Raw genomic sequence first — 14,302 nt, forward strand, 5'->3', positions numbered from 1 at the left:
ACTTACAACCACTGAGTTAGGTCAGGGATCTATAACCTTAATAGCCTAATTCAACTAAAAGAAACCCCATAAAACTCATTTAGAGCCACAAATAAATATATCTGGTATAAATATTTATGTTTAGAAAATGTATCTTAAAATAAAGCTTAAAATTTTCACATTTTAAGCCACAAGATAAAATTATGTTATTTATGGAAAATTTTGTAAAAAAAAAAAAAAAGAAGAAAAAAAATATATCAGCAAATGCTAATTCATGAAAAAAAATTGTTTAAAATATAATTAATTGATATTTTATTACATAGCAACTTTCAAATGTAAAATAAAATCGTTTTATGTTATCTTTCATCGGGAATGCAAACGATAGGAAAAAAAAAATATTTCGGTGTTTAGAAAGAAAAAACGTCAGCAGTCACGTGAAACCGCGTCACATGACACTCCTCTGTATAGCCGCTCATTAAAGAGGACACAAGCTGACTTTAAACAGCAGGAGCAGTCAAGGACACCATGAACACAATGTAAGTGCTCGAAACTTCTGACTTTTTAAAAATACATTTCATAATTTAACTACAGTCGGAGGGATTCGGTGAAACTGAGGCGCGATTGTTTGTTTTTATTTTTGTAACGTGACCCAGATTGAACGCTGCCGCCGCAGGTCAGAGCTGAAATGTGTCTCTAGTAGAAGATGAAATGTTTATAATCAGAGTTTCTATAAATTAAAAATTCCTGTTAGAAACAGATATTAAAGGACAGCAGCAGATATAAAAGACTGTCTGACAAACACAAGCTGCTTTCAGCATGTTCAAACTTCCGGGTGTAATTATAATGAAAAGCTCCATTTAATTTTGTTTTTCTCCAACAGATTACTCTTCTTCGTGCCTCTGTTGTTCAGCTCGTTGGTCTCCAGCGGGTTCCTCGAATATGACCAAAATGTCATGTAAGGAAACTGTTATCCCATCACTTTCTAGTTTTATTACTTAAAACTGTAATAATAATGATTTTAGGTCAGCTAGGGTTTATTTGTATTTGAAGAATATGGAAGAAATGTAGTCTAAGAGCCAGACTTTTTTAAATGGGTTACATTTGTAATACTGAATATTGACACTTTGCAGTTGTACAACTTTATTTATTAATATTATTTTTTACTTTAAATTCGCCAGCAAAACTTTCACCTGCATAATTTGGTCGACCAGGCCAAAGCAATCGACACTAGATTGAGTGGCGCTGTGGCTTTTAGCCAATCAAATCACGCTCCTTTGATCACATGACAAGCAGTTGGAAGGTTTCGACAGATGATTACCACATTTGTTTCTGATGCAAAGGAGAAAAAACTAAAATATTCAATGTCTAAAAAAATCTGATTTTACTGAAACTATATTTCTTCCATGAAAGGAATTCTCTACATTTGCAATTGCTTTCTTTTTAATTAAAAATTACATCTTGGTAACAATATCTTTGAAAAGAAGTCTGTTCTCATGTATTGTTTCATTTCCTATAGTCTTTAAAATGTATTTCTGTGTCTATTAAAGCAGGGTTAGCAGGTCTGCTGTTTTTATTAAAGTTTTATCCTCTCAGCTCATTAATGTGGCATTTTTTTGGGAATAAACAATTTTATAGTGATCGTAAAACTCCAGAAACTGGATTTAATGCTTACCGTTCAAGAACAAGTGTTGAATTTTTTACTATTTTTGACATTTTTAAAACGTTACCATATCCTTTATAGATCCAGCTGGTTGCATTGGTGCTAAAATCTCACTTTCAGGAAAAAACTTGTTGAGCTAAGCACTTAAAGTTTCAGCACAACATATACTGATAATGTTTTTATTCTATTGGCAGGTTTTCTTTTTCACTTATAACAAGACATTTTTCCCACGGTTTAAGTGAAATAATCTGCCAGTGGAACAACAAATTATTGACTTAAAACAAGTTCTTATATCTTGTTGAAAAGTTGCTTGTTAGTTTTTTTCCTTATTTGAAGGGAACTAAGATATTTGCGCTAGAAACTAGACAAGATTTTGTGTTTTTGCAGTGTAGTTTCTTCTGTGACTCTGTTTTTTGTGTTTTTATGATGTAAAGCACTTTCAACTCCCTTGTTGCTGAAATGTGCTATAAAAATAAACTTGATTTAAATTACCATTCAGGAAAATCAAAATATGGTTCTGTCTTGTCAAAATGCATTTCTATACCTGGAATAGTCAGCAAACGCTGATTATATGTTAAAATGGCTTGCCATAAATGGCCAAAGCAAAGATATCAACATATTTATTAATGTCAGATAGTAAATCCTAATTTTAATTATTTTTTTAGACTCCCACAGGAGTGGTCCCAAGCAGGTCGGGTGGATCCTTCAGAGCAGCTGGAGTTGACCTTTGCCCTGAAGCAGCAGAACGTCGACCTGCTGGAGGAAACTCTCAGACGGGTGTCGGACCCTGACTCGCCTCATTACGGTAGGCAGTGAGGTTTTTAAACAAACGTAGGATCTGATTCTGTCACTAAGTGAGAGAGAAATGATCTGTCCTCTGCAGGAAAACACCTGAGTCTGCAGGAAGTTTCCTCTCTGGTTCGTCCGTCTGCGCTGACCCAGAAGCTGGTGCACCGCTGGCTGCAGACTCACGGGATTTCAAACTGTCGGACGGTTCACACTCAGGACTTTTTACAGTGCATCACGACTGCAGAGTAAGCACATCTGCTCTCAGCTGCTTTACTTTACTTTATTCACTCACTTGGGAGGCGACACAGATACCGTATTTTCCGCACTATAAGGCGCACCGGATTATAAGGCGCACCTTCAATGAATGGCCTATTTTAGGACTTTTTTCATACATTAGACGCACCGCATTATAAGGCGCATAGAATAGACGCTTCATACTCTATTATTACACATCCACATTAATAAAGAAATGGTCCCCGAGTACTTTATATAGTAGGCTGGCCCAGCCGTTGTTTCACTCACGGTGTTGGTGTTGCGATATTATGCCCAACTGCTTTCTGGGTAACACAGACCAACCGACACGCTGCCGCTGCAGTCTCTGTCTCTCTTCCCCTGCCCCTCCCCCCCTTTAAATGTATTATCAAACTTTATTAACAAACCAGTGTTCTGACAACTATCCCAGCATGCACCGCGCACTACTTCTTCTACGGGGGAAAAAGAAGTAGGCGGCTGCTTACCGTAGTGGACCAACTACGTAAGCAGCTTACTGCATGTCTGTGTAAACATGACGTCTTTCATTTCGATCTGAGTTAATTAGCGTAGCATTTCTGCCGGATTTTCACAACATATCAGCCACGACAATGGACAGGGGAACCAACAAGTTCATGTCATCTTTTTTGGACGACATCAAGGTGTTTGAGCCACTGGATGCCTCCAACATTGTGCGCGTCACAGCTAAAAGCTACCGATAGATGAGGAAAACAGCAGATCCTCACACCCTCAGCATAAATATAGCTGTGGACAAGATCACTGATGCCTATTGTTCTTGCAAGGCTGGGTAAGTCGGCATTCATGGTTTTGATGGTCCACAATGTACATTAGCATATGTTTACTACTGTAGCTTGTGTTTGTGAGACGGTCACGCACGTGGTAGCTGCACTGTGACCTAAAATGGGCATTAGCCAATGAAACGCGGCCCCTGTGGTAAGGTCCGTTGCTAGACCTGTTGTGGCTCAATATTGGTCCATATATAAGGCGCACCGGATTATAAGGCGTACTGTCGGCTTTTGAGGAAATTGAAGGTTTTTAGGTGCGTCTTATAGTGCGGAAAATACGGTACTCTTGCTGGGGTTTTGCAACTTCTGTGAAAAGGTTCTGCTTTCACCATGTGAGGAAGTTCCTGTTTTTGCAGTGAAAATGGTGAAACTGTGAGCTGCAATCTGCAGAGATTAGAGCTGTTTGAGTCTATTAAAATGGCAGCTTTTCACAAAACACTAAAAACACAAAATCTTTTTGTGGTCTAGATTCCAGTGCAAATATTTTGGCACGAGACAAATCTAACTTAAAAGTAACTTTTAGCAAGACAATTTTTGCACAGTTTTGACATAATTACTGCTCTGAATATGTTGTTCTTTCACCAAATGGCCCTTTACGGCAATTAATCAGTTTCTAAATTAGTTAATGATTATTTCAATAATCAATCGTTTCACCCCTGGTTTGGTTGATTCAATTATTTAAAACTACTCTTTGTATTTATTCAGGGTATCTTTTTATTGTTTTAAACCTGGTTTCTTAATCTGAAACTCTAGAGTGTCAAAAAATAAAGAATATTTTCTTTGCTGCACACCTGTTCATTTTGATTACGGCAGTGAGTTCAACAGGATTTCTTTTTTCTATTAAGGGTTGCAGAGGCTCTTCTTCCAGGAAGTAGATTTCACCGTTACGTCAGAAACGGTCACTCCATTGTGAGATCTTCCAGTCCGTATTCAGTCCACAATGAGGTTCACCAACATCTGGATTTTGGTGAGATTTTGCTCGTTTCTAAACTGATCAGCTGTCATGTTTTCAGGTCCGGATCGGTTCTAATATCTTGTTTTGCTCTTTTGTAGTCGGAGGCCTTCATCGTGTCCCACCTAGAGAAAAAGACGCCAACAGAAAGGGGCCGCGTTCCAAGGCGGGGGCTCACCTCGGCGTGACGCCAGCCGTCCTGAGAACTCGCTACAACCTGACGGCGACTGACGTGGGATCAGCTGAGAACAACAGCCAGGCCGTCGCTCAGGTCAGGATTTATTTATTAAGCCTTTCTCACTTTCTTTCTATTTTACTTCATTTTTCTTCTTTTCCTCATTGGTGGAAACGGACACAATCAACATCCTTTAGCCACAACAGATAAATCCACAGAAGAAAATTGGAAAAGCAAAAAGATCAACAACTGTTTCATGTTGTCTCATCTTGTGTTTTTCAATTTTTAAAATTTTTTTTTAAATGTACATAATTTTCTAGTAAATAATCAGAAATAACATGTAACAATGTTTAACCCAGCACCTGGATTTTCTACTGAATGAAAAACAAACATTTAAACCAAAGACTCACCAGACTTACCCCTGCAGTTTCTGTGAAAGTTTCATTGTTTTTATTGAAAGAAACTGATTTGGAAAAATGTTATTTTGCCTGTTTTGTTTTTGTTTTTGTTTGTTTTTGTTACTTATATGAATTATTGTCATTTTGGTCCTTTAAATTTTTAAATATTGAATGAATGATAAATTGATTGGTTACTGGAGTAGACTTTTTACCTAATACTTTTTTACTCTTTGAGTAATTTCTTGGCTACTTTTTCCTTTTATTTGAATAAAAATAATAGGAAAAAGCCAGTAGACATTACAGCTGTCTTTCTCAAACTGTTGTCCCCTGGCGCCCCCTGTTGGTCCGCAAGGTACTGCATGTAAACGACCGTTTATTTGCCGTGACGTCAGCTCAAAGTGCGAAGCTACAGCTAGCTTTCGAAGGATTGTGGTTAAAAATAATAATGGATAAGAGGCTTAAAACCGGGTCATTAAAAAGAAAAACTAATGTTTTTCTGTCCTCCTCTTCAGTTTCTGGAGCAGTACTACCACCCAGCTGACCTGGCCGAGTTCATGCAGATGTTCGGTGGGACCTTCCAGCATCGCTCCGAGGTGGATCGGGTCGTCGGCACCCAGGGAGGAGGGAAAGCCGGCCTAGAGGCCAGCCTGGACGTGGAGTACATCATGAGCACCGGGGCAAACATCTCCACATGGGTCTTCACCAATCCAGGTCTGCTAGGACACAAAAAGAAATTAAAATCTGCTCAGATTATTCATTTAAAATGCCTCCATTTTGTTTTACAAAGCTGTAATAAAACAGTCTCTGTATTTTACAGTAAATGCAAAAGTATTGTCAGCTTCTGGAGAACAATAAATGATATTTTGAAGGGAATTTAACTCTTGTGACTAAAAATGAAGATACAAAAATACAAAAGAACATAAATTAATATATGCAGTTTAAAATGAATCGAAATTCATCCCAAACTGCTCAACCTGGCCAAATTTGATACAAATTGCTTCAAAACAATTCAGATTATGCAAAAATCAGAATCAAAAGATAAATTAAAAAAATGTTGGGAGAATCAATTTGTTGTTCAACAATACTTGAATATTTTTTTTGAAAATGGTATATTCTGTTTATTCATCAATCAATGTATAAATAATCCTTTGTTAATTTTACATATAAAAATTAGCCGAAATATGAAACAACTAAAACTACCGCTATACCTGATAAAAATTAAGCAAAACAATATTTGACTAATAAAAACTAGCACTCTAAAACTAAATTGGACAAAGAGCAACAAAATAAAACTAAACTACTATCACCCTGATATAAACCCAGACATTTGTAGCTTAAATGAAACATTTTTAAAAACTGAAAACATGGCAGTTAAAAGCAAATTCAGCTTTACAAGTGAAACCAATCGAGAAACAAACGTCTCTGCATCTGGGTTCGAGTATTACTGCCTCCCCCCAAAGCCTCTATTTAGATTAAGACACAGCGTAGGGTTAGAAGTAGGAGTAATTTCTGATGATTCTTAAAAGTTTTAATTTCTATATTTTTATTAAAATGCTGTATGTCTTTTTCCCCTGCTAAAGCTTGCTAATAAAATACTAAAGTCTAATTTGAAGTTGTGGACAGTTAAATTAATTGAGTCATCTAGATTTAATTTCTCTGGTCAATGTAAAATTAATGCTTATGGTCCAAGTAACTTATGGTGGCTTCGTACGTTCTTTAGTTCAGATAAATAATGCCCCTGGGACTTATTCCTAGTCACTAAAATTATCCAAGTCGGTTACCAAGTGCACGTTAATAATTAGGAGATGAGCTACCGTGAACAGGTGTGGTTCATGAGTTCGGACATCGGCGGGGCTACTCCGATGTCTGGGCTATGAACTGAAGCGGGGCATAACGTCTGGATGAAGGTAGTTAGAACTTGGACGAATCATCTCCGCTCCCAGCTTAAATAAAAGTTCTCTAAATTCTTATCTGCGGTAATACCCGAGAATTGGAGTCTTTTCGGACCCGTGAGACGGAGAGCTGGTCAGTAGTCAGTCTGCTGGAGTGGGGAGGAGTTAAGGGCGTGGCTGAGTACTGAGAATTAACACATCCAAACTCTAAGTTTGTTCTGTAATTATGTCCGCTCCCGCTTCCTGTCCAGGTCGACATGAGACCCAGGAACCTTTCCTCCAGTGGATGGTCCTGCTCAGCAACATGTCTGACCTTCCCTGGGTTCACACCATCAGCTACGGCGATGACGAGGACAGCCTGTCTGCCGCCTACATGACGCGCATCAACACGGAGTTCATGAAGGCCGGGGTCAGAGGTCTTTCTCTGCTCTTCGCCTCGGGTCAGTCGATGCTTACAGATGTTCAACAATGCTCGCAAAACTGTAAAAACACAAAATATTACCAAGATACTTCTAATGCAAATAACTTGGTACACTTGAATTAGATCAAACTAATTTACAAATATCTTTTCAGCAAAATAGTTTCTTAATATTGATGAAAAAGTTCTAGTTCCTCTGGTTATTTCCCTAATAACATGGGGAAATGTGAAATAATCTGCCAATGGAACAAGAACTTTTCCATAGTTATGAACGGTATATCGGCACTAACATCGGTATTGGACAATATTTGTCACTTTGTAACACATCGGTATCGATCCGATGAATAAAACCGGGCCGATATGAACAACTGATATTTATTTTTAACTTGTTGCAGTCTGTTTCTGGTCTTTTTTTTCTCCAAAGGTGTCAAAACGGTAGTGAAATGCATAAAATATCAGTTATTGGCCATAACAGCAACATCTGATATTAATATCGGCCCAAAGTTTCATATCGGTTCATCCCTTCTTTTCATCAATATTAAGAAATTATTAACTTTAAACAAGCGCATATTTCTTGCTACAAAGTTTTTCGTCAGTTTTGTTTTAAATTAGAATATTGGTTATTGGCCGATACTTAATGTGAAGCTGATATTATCTACTTCAGCGAAGGTCTAAAAATCATCCACTATCCTTTTCTGCTCTGCTGTCAGAGAAGCTTGACTGACGGACCGGCCCACCAGATCATCTCTGCACATTTCCAATTACCAATAATCACCTCAGTGTTGCCAACTCAGCCACTTTCTTGCTATGTTTAGTGACATTTCAGATAAAAAATAGTGTTATAGGTCAACATTGGAATCGGCAGGTCAGGCTTTTTAAAGATTGATAATTGGCAATCGGACAGAAATCTGAAATCAGTGCATCCCTAGTACTAAAAGATATTTTCTCTAGAAACTAAACCAAAAATATTTGGTAATATTTTGTGTTTTTACAGTGAAAAAGTTGACCCGCACCATCAGCACAGCATGACCTTTGGTCAGCTTTGGGTTGTAATAAGGTCGACAATCATGTGAGGACTGATGCGTGTGACCTTTAGTTGTGAAATTACCACAACTTCCTGTTAAAAATTATTCAGAAAACCTCAGTGAGGAACAAAAACTTCCATTCATCAGGATCACAGAGAGACTTTGGATGAGTTCAGCTTGTTTTGTCTCCTTATCTGAACCTGGTGTTGTGTTCAGGCGACAGCGGCGCTGGATGCAGACATCTAGGGAAGGAAAACACATTCAGGCCCAGTTTTCCTGCCTCCAGGTAGGACTCCCAGTCCTCACATCAAACCTTTATGCTGAAGCATTCAAATATCTGTTCATTTATTTATTCATGCTACAACCAGAAATATTTTACTATCTGATGAACTAACAGAAGATAAGAGTTTATTTATGAAATAAAAATAAACTAATATGTCCAATTTATAACAGAGTGGACGTTTGAAAACAAATACTCAAACTTTGAATATGTCACAGAGGAAACCTAGTGATTAATCAATTTATTGAAATAATCATCAAGTGGTTTAATAATTGTCTAACTGGAGTATACAGGGTCAACACAGGCTAATTGCTGAGAGAACAACATTCTCAGAGGAGCAAATGTCCAAAACACGTCTATATTTTCCATTTCAGATTAAAAAGAAACATATTTCGCTTTAATATGTTCTTTAATTAATTGGATAAAATATTTTTTGGCACTTTGCAGATTTTTAATTTAAGCACTTAATCCTTTTTTACATATTAAAAAATGCAAATAAACAAATTATTCAATTAATTTTTTAAAGTAAGAAAATAATTTTTTCCCCCCTAAAATATAACAACATACCATTTCATTTGGACACACTTGATCATGTGTTGCAAAGGATGCATTTGAAGCCTCAGAAAAAGCTCCAAATGCATGGGGAAAAATACTTAAAGGTTTCATTTGATCCTAAATGTATATATTTTTGTACAATTTTAATTAAAGCTCTGGATATTTTGTTCCTTCAGAAATTGTCGTCTTTTGAGTCTATTTTCTCCAGTTGACAATAAATCGATGACTAAATTATTTGATGTTTTTTTTTTAAATAATCGAATCATCACAATAAATCTGATTAATCGTTTTGGCCTTGCAGTAAATATAGTCAGAGCTACAATGGAGAGGTTTAAACCAAATTATAGTCCATGGTTCAAATGGCCCAGTCAAAGTCAGCGCCTCATTCTAATTAAAGCTATTCAAGAAAAAAATAAATGAAACGCATCCAGATGTTTAAACCTGGAACTGCCTTTTAGATTTCTGTTTCTACAAAAAAATAAAACCATCTATAACTTTTCTTTCACTTCACAATTGTGACATAAATTCCCAATAAGTGTCAAAGCATTAAAACCTTCAGGGACTCTGAGTGTTTATGTAAGGAGGGTAATTAAATGTTTATTAATTGCTGTGACGGTTTCTAAGTGGTTCTGTATTTCTCAGCCCCTATGTGACCACAGTCGGAGGAACTTCCTTTAAAAACCCGTTCAAAGTAACTTATGAAGTCACAGATTACATCAGTGGAGGAGGATTCAGCAACGTCTTCAAGATGCCCGAGTACCAGGTCCAGAAATGCTTTGTGTTACCTGACCAATTATTTTTAAAAGTGTAACTAATAGCTTCTGTTTTTCGTTGTGTTTAGGTGAGCGCGGTGGAGGGTTACCTGAAGAGCGTGAAGGCGACTCTTCCTCCTCAGTCGTACTTCAACACGAGCGGCAGGGCCTACCCGGACATGGCCGCCCTGTCTGATAACTACTGGGTGGTCAGCAACAGAGTACCCATCCCCTGGGTGTCCGGAACCTCGGTAACCAAAACCACCCATTAATAAAGTGCCACATTAAAATTACTCCCAGTCCACTAACAGAAAAACATGATAGAAAAATATATAAACATGGGAATTAAGTGTTTCAAATATTTTTATTTTCTGCAACCTAAGAGGTTGGCCCTACAGCCCTAATGTTTTATTATACCTTATAAATATATTTAAATAAAATCTTCTGATTATTCAGTCAGTATTTAATACAGCTCACAAAATTATAAGACATAATTTTATAAATTATGTCTTAGAATTTAATTATTTCATAATTGTATTTAATTTTAAAATATTCTATAATTTATAATACAATTTTATTTCAAAATATTCTAAATATATTTTATTTATAAAATGTTCTATAATATTTTAGAAAAATATAATACAATATGTTAAAATTTATATTTGGTATATAAAATGTATTATGTCAAATATAATGTATATTATATATACTGTTTAATAAAATATATTTATAGTAATGTGTAAAAATATTTTATTATAAGTAAAATATTATTTGATGCTTCTTTTTTTTTAAATCAACATTTTCCCTGAAAAATGTTGTTCATCTTTTCATGTTGATCATCATGAAAAGATAATCAACCGCTGTGATACAAGAGAAAATGGCCGCTTATCAGTTAATCATTAATCAATTGATGAGATCAACAACTTTAGATTAATTTATTAATCTAAACCAAACATTATCAAAGTTTCTGCTAAACAAAGATTCATAGAAAGTTTTGAAGTTTAGAACTTTTTCATATCCAGCTCACAGTTTTAGCATTTTTAAAGTGTTTGCAGCTTCACTTGTCTCTCGGTTATTCTGAGCTTTTGCTCCTGTCAGGCATCGACTCCTGTGGTCGGAGGCATGCTGTCCCTCATCAACGGCCAGCGTCTGTCCAGGGGCCTGCCTGCGCTCGGCTTCCTCAACCCGCGCCTCTACAAGCTGAAAGGACCCGGCCTGTTTGACGTGAGTGAAGCCCGTCAGTCACAACAAATCCAGTTCCAAGATTCTAACTCCCTCCATTTATTCTTGTTTCAAGTTTCCAGGTCATCATAATATTAGACTATCTTGTCTTAAATCACACATTAGTAGTAATTAGTAATTAACTACATTTTTGGAAGAATAGATTCAATTTAATTTGAAAAACACATGCCTGATCTGAAAATAATTTTCAATAGTACCTGTCTGACAACATGAAGGAGGCTAAAATATGGTGGTGAAAACTGTGGACCGTTGAGAACCTTCCTAGAAACTAACTTGATTTCAAGAGTTCATCCAAAATAAAATCTAAGTCAGGGGAAGTTCAAACGTTTTGACACACGGGACTAAAATAAATTAAATCATAATAAGAGAGAGAGGGCCAGGCAAAAAACTCCCCACAGAATACTGACTGTTTTAGTCTACTCAATCATAAACTAAGTTGCAATACTTTAATTACATGATTTTTGTTGATGTTTGAAAGATTATTGTAGATCCAAAATGGTTTTACTGGTGTACCTCACTATTAGTGAATTTTTAAAGGTCTTGACTGACTTGGTTGACCACGTGTGAAATGACCAGTTATTAGGTTACGGGGCATTTACTTGTTTTTTATTCGTTTTTCCTCCTTAATGATAGAAATTATGACTTTAAAACAGTTTTTTGTATTTACACAGGTTATATTTTATATTAAAATTGTTTTATCTTTAAGGAGCCACGTTGTTTTTCTCAGTATTATACACCAAAGTAGGTAGGCAAACAGTTGATCAACTTATAATTGTCAATTAATAGTTTTTTAACGTAAAAGTTGTTCCAATTATTAACTAATGTCGGCTTCGACCTAAGTTTAGTGTTGTAGTTTGGCCGCCGTCCAGCAGAGGGCGCCGCTGGTCATCCTTAAGCTGAGCCGCTGATGTAGGAACAAAGATGGCGGCCATAATAGAACGGTAAAGAGGAACGGTCCAAACTGAGTCCGATGCACTTTATGCGATTCTGTTTTTAAATGTAGTTTAACTTTATTAGCGCTGCGTCAGTTTCTCATTCTGAATGGCTGCTAAGGTAAGGATAAAATGGCAGAAAAGCGGAAAAAATTGAACATGATTGAAAAAACATGACTGATTTTAACGGCTGTCGTCGTGAGTTACTGCGCTTCATTTAGCGGAGTTTTAACCGCAGGCAGCACTGCTGTGTGATTCTCTGTTGATGAGGGAGTAAGTGTTTCACATATTTTAATCTTTTATTTTTCTACTCAGCAACATACAGGTTCATGTTTTGTTATATTTTATAAATGTCTAGGTTTAATAATGGGAGAAAACTACATTTTTCTGTTTGTCAGTATTTAATACAGCTGACACAAAATAATGTTAAAATTTAATGTTTTTCCTTTTTAATCTAGCATATTATGACAAATATAGCAGTCTTGATGCAAGAAAAAACTCAAGTTTTTAAGAAAATGTCCATTTATCTGTTAACTTTAGTCTGTTCTAATCAGTAACTTTCATCTCCAGGCTAAAGTGAATGTCATGTTTCTCTGCAGGTGACTGAAGGGTGTCACCTGGGCTGCCTGGACGAGAAGGTTCAGGGGCAGGGCTTCTGCGCCGCCCCGTCGTGGGACCCTGTCACTGGCTGGGGCACGCCAAACTACCCCGCACTGCTGGCTGCCCTGCTGTCCCAGTGAACAGAACCAACCGGCCAGAGCTGGGAAAGGAACTGCTACACCCGGATCAACCCGACAGTCAGGTTCTTGGTGCCAAAGGCGGGACAGTAGAGAGGCCATACTTTGGATTATTGCTGCTGATTTTTCCATTTTTAATGAATCATCATTCAAATTTCCTATCAATCTGGGTTAAAATCACTTTCTTCCATTTAGTGTTGGATCCGCCAGGGAATCATTTATAAAGCTTTACCACTGTTGCTTTTTATTTGCAATTAATGCATTTTTACTAGACAGTATTTTCTCAAATTTGGGGCAAACATGCAGCTTTTATTTTCAGGGATCTTTTACATTTTGTGCAGAAATATAGTTTATTTCTAGATAAACTCATAAGGGTCAGAAAAATGCACTGGACAAATATATCGGATCAAAGTGGGGTACTTATTTTAACTTCCTTTGATTCTAACAAATGCATGCAGTTTGTCCTTCATATCACTGAGATAAAACAGGAACACTACTTGTGGCTTAACAGGTTATTCAATTTGATTCTGCTGTCTACGAGATCTTAAAAATGCACAGTCATGTGTGGGTTTGACAATGACTTAGCAGTTTTACCCACAATGCACTCTTTGCAAAATCACAAATCAAATATGTGGAGTTTTATTTCCTATAAATTAAAATAAAAATGTGGAGGATTTTTGAGTTGTATTGTGTAGGAAAAACATCCAGAAGAGAAAATTAAAGATTTTGATACTTTAATCAGAAATGTTTGTCGTTTTTGAAATGTATGTTGTAGTTTTGATGTTTAACTGTCCAAAAAGACTAGCAAACTTGCAAAATGAAATTATCAGCAATAAAAAACATTTTTTTAAAAAGGGGAAAATATGAATGCACCTCAATAAATATTAACTGAATTTCGGTAATTCAATTCAAAAAGTTAATCTCGTAAATTGCAATGAATTATAATGTAGAAAAGAAAGTTAAAATGAGCTCAATTTCCATTCAGATTTTTTTGTTTAGAGAGTTTATAATCCATTTTATTTACAATTTTGTGCAGATTTTGTTTTTGTCATAGTTTTAGTTGCTTGGGTTTTATTGATTTTTTTATTTTGGATTTTTAAAATATCTTCCAGTGTAAAGTGTCTTTTACAATATTAAAGGTTTTATCTTTTAGGGCAAACTTGTATTATACCATTATCAATATATAACTTGAAAATTCTTAAAATATTCTTGAAATAATTTATTGAACAATTAATCATCCAGTAAATGTTAAAATTCTCATTTTCTGAGGAAAATCCGCTTTGCAATATTAGCTTTAAGTCACAATCTTTTAAATGAAACTTTAAATCTTTGGGGTTTTTTTTGTTTTTTTTTGCATATTTTAATCTGTAGATTTGAAACAACTCAGCTGTGATGAAACTTGATTTCTTGTGCAAATTCTCTCAACCCATTCGGTATCGAGTTGCTCTCAGCGTCTCGTTT

The 14,302-nt window shown here is 36.1% G+C and overlaps 1 protein-coding gene across 1 annotated transcript; it reads left to right on the plus strand.

Moving 5' to 3' along the window:
- Positions 1 to 393: 393 nt before the first annotated feature.
- tpp1 (tripeptidyl peptidase I) lies at positions 394 to 13,586 on the plus strand. Its single transcript, XM_014987875.2, has 13 exons — positions 394 to 515; positions 860 to 934; positions 2,305 to 2,444; positions 2,523 to 2,673; positions 4,329 to 4,450; positions 4,537 to 4,706; positions 5,521 to 5,719; positions 7,152 to 7,340; positions 8,560 to 8,629; positions 9,821 to 9,941; positions 10,020 to 10,181; positions 11,029 to 11,154; positions 12,704 to 13,586. Exons 1-13 carry the CDS (start codon positions 505 to 507, stop codon positions 12,842 to 12,844), a joined length of 1,677 nt encoding a protein of 558 aa, XP_014843361.2. The 5' UTR covers positions 394 to 504; the 3' UTR covers positions 12,845 to 13,586.
- The last annotated feature ends 716 nt before the right edge of the window (positions 13,587 to 14,302 follow it).

The sequence above is a fragment of the Poecilia mexicana genome, unplaced genomic scaffold, assembly GCF_051168715.1.
Source record: "Poecilia mexicana isolate PSO_F unplaced genomic scaffold, ASM5116871v1 scaffold_22, whole genome shotgun sequence".
NCBI lineage: Eukaryota > Metazoa > Chordata > Actinopteri > Cyprinodontiformes > Poeciliidae > Poecilia > Poecilia mexicana.

Coding starts and splice junctions, on each gene's coding strand:
- tpp1 (XM_014987875.2), top strand. Junction 2,445..2,522: donor CCCTGACTCGCCTCATTACG/GTAGGCAGTGAG, acceptor TGTCCTCTGCAG/GAAAACACCTGAGTCTGCAG. Junction 4,451..4,536: donor TCACCAACATCTGGATTTTG/GTGAGATTTTGC, acceptor GCTCTTTTGTAG/TCGGAGGCCTTCATCGTGTC.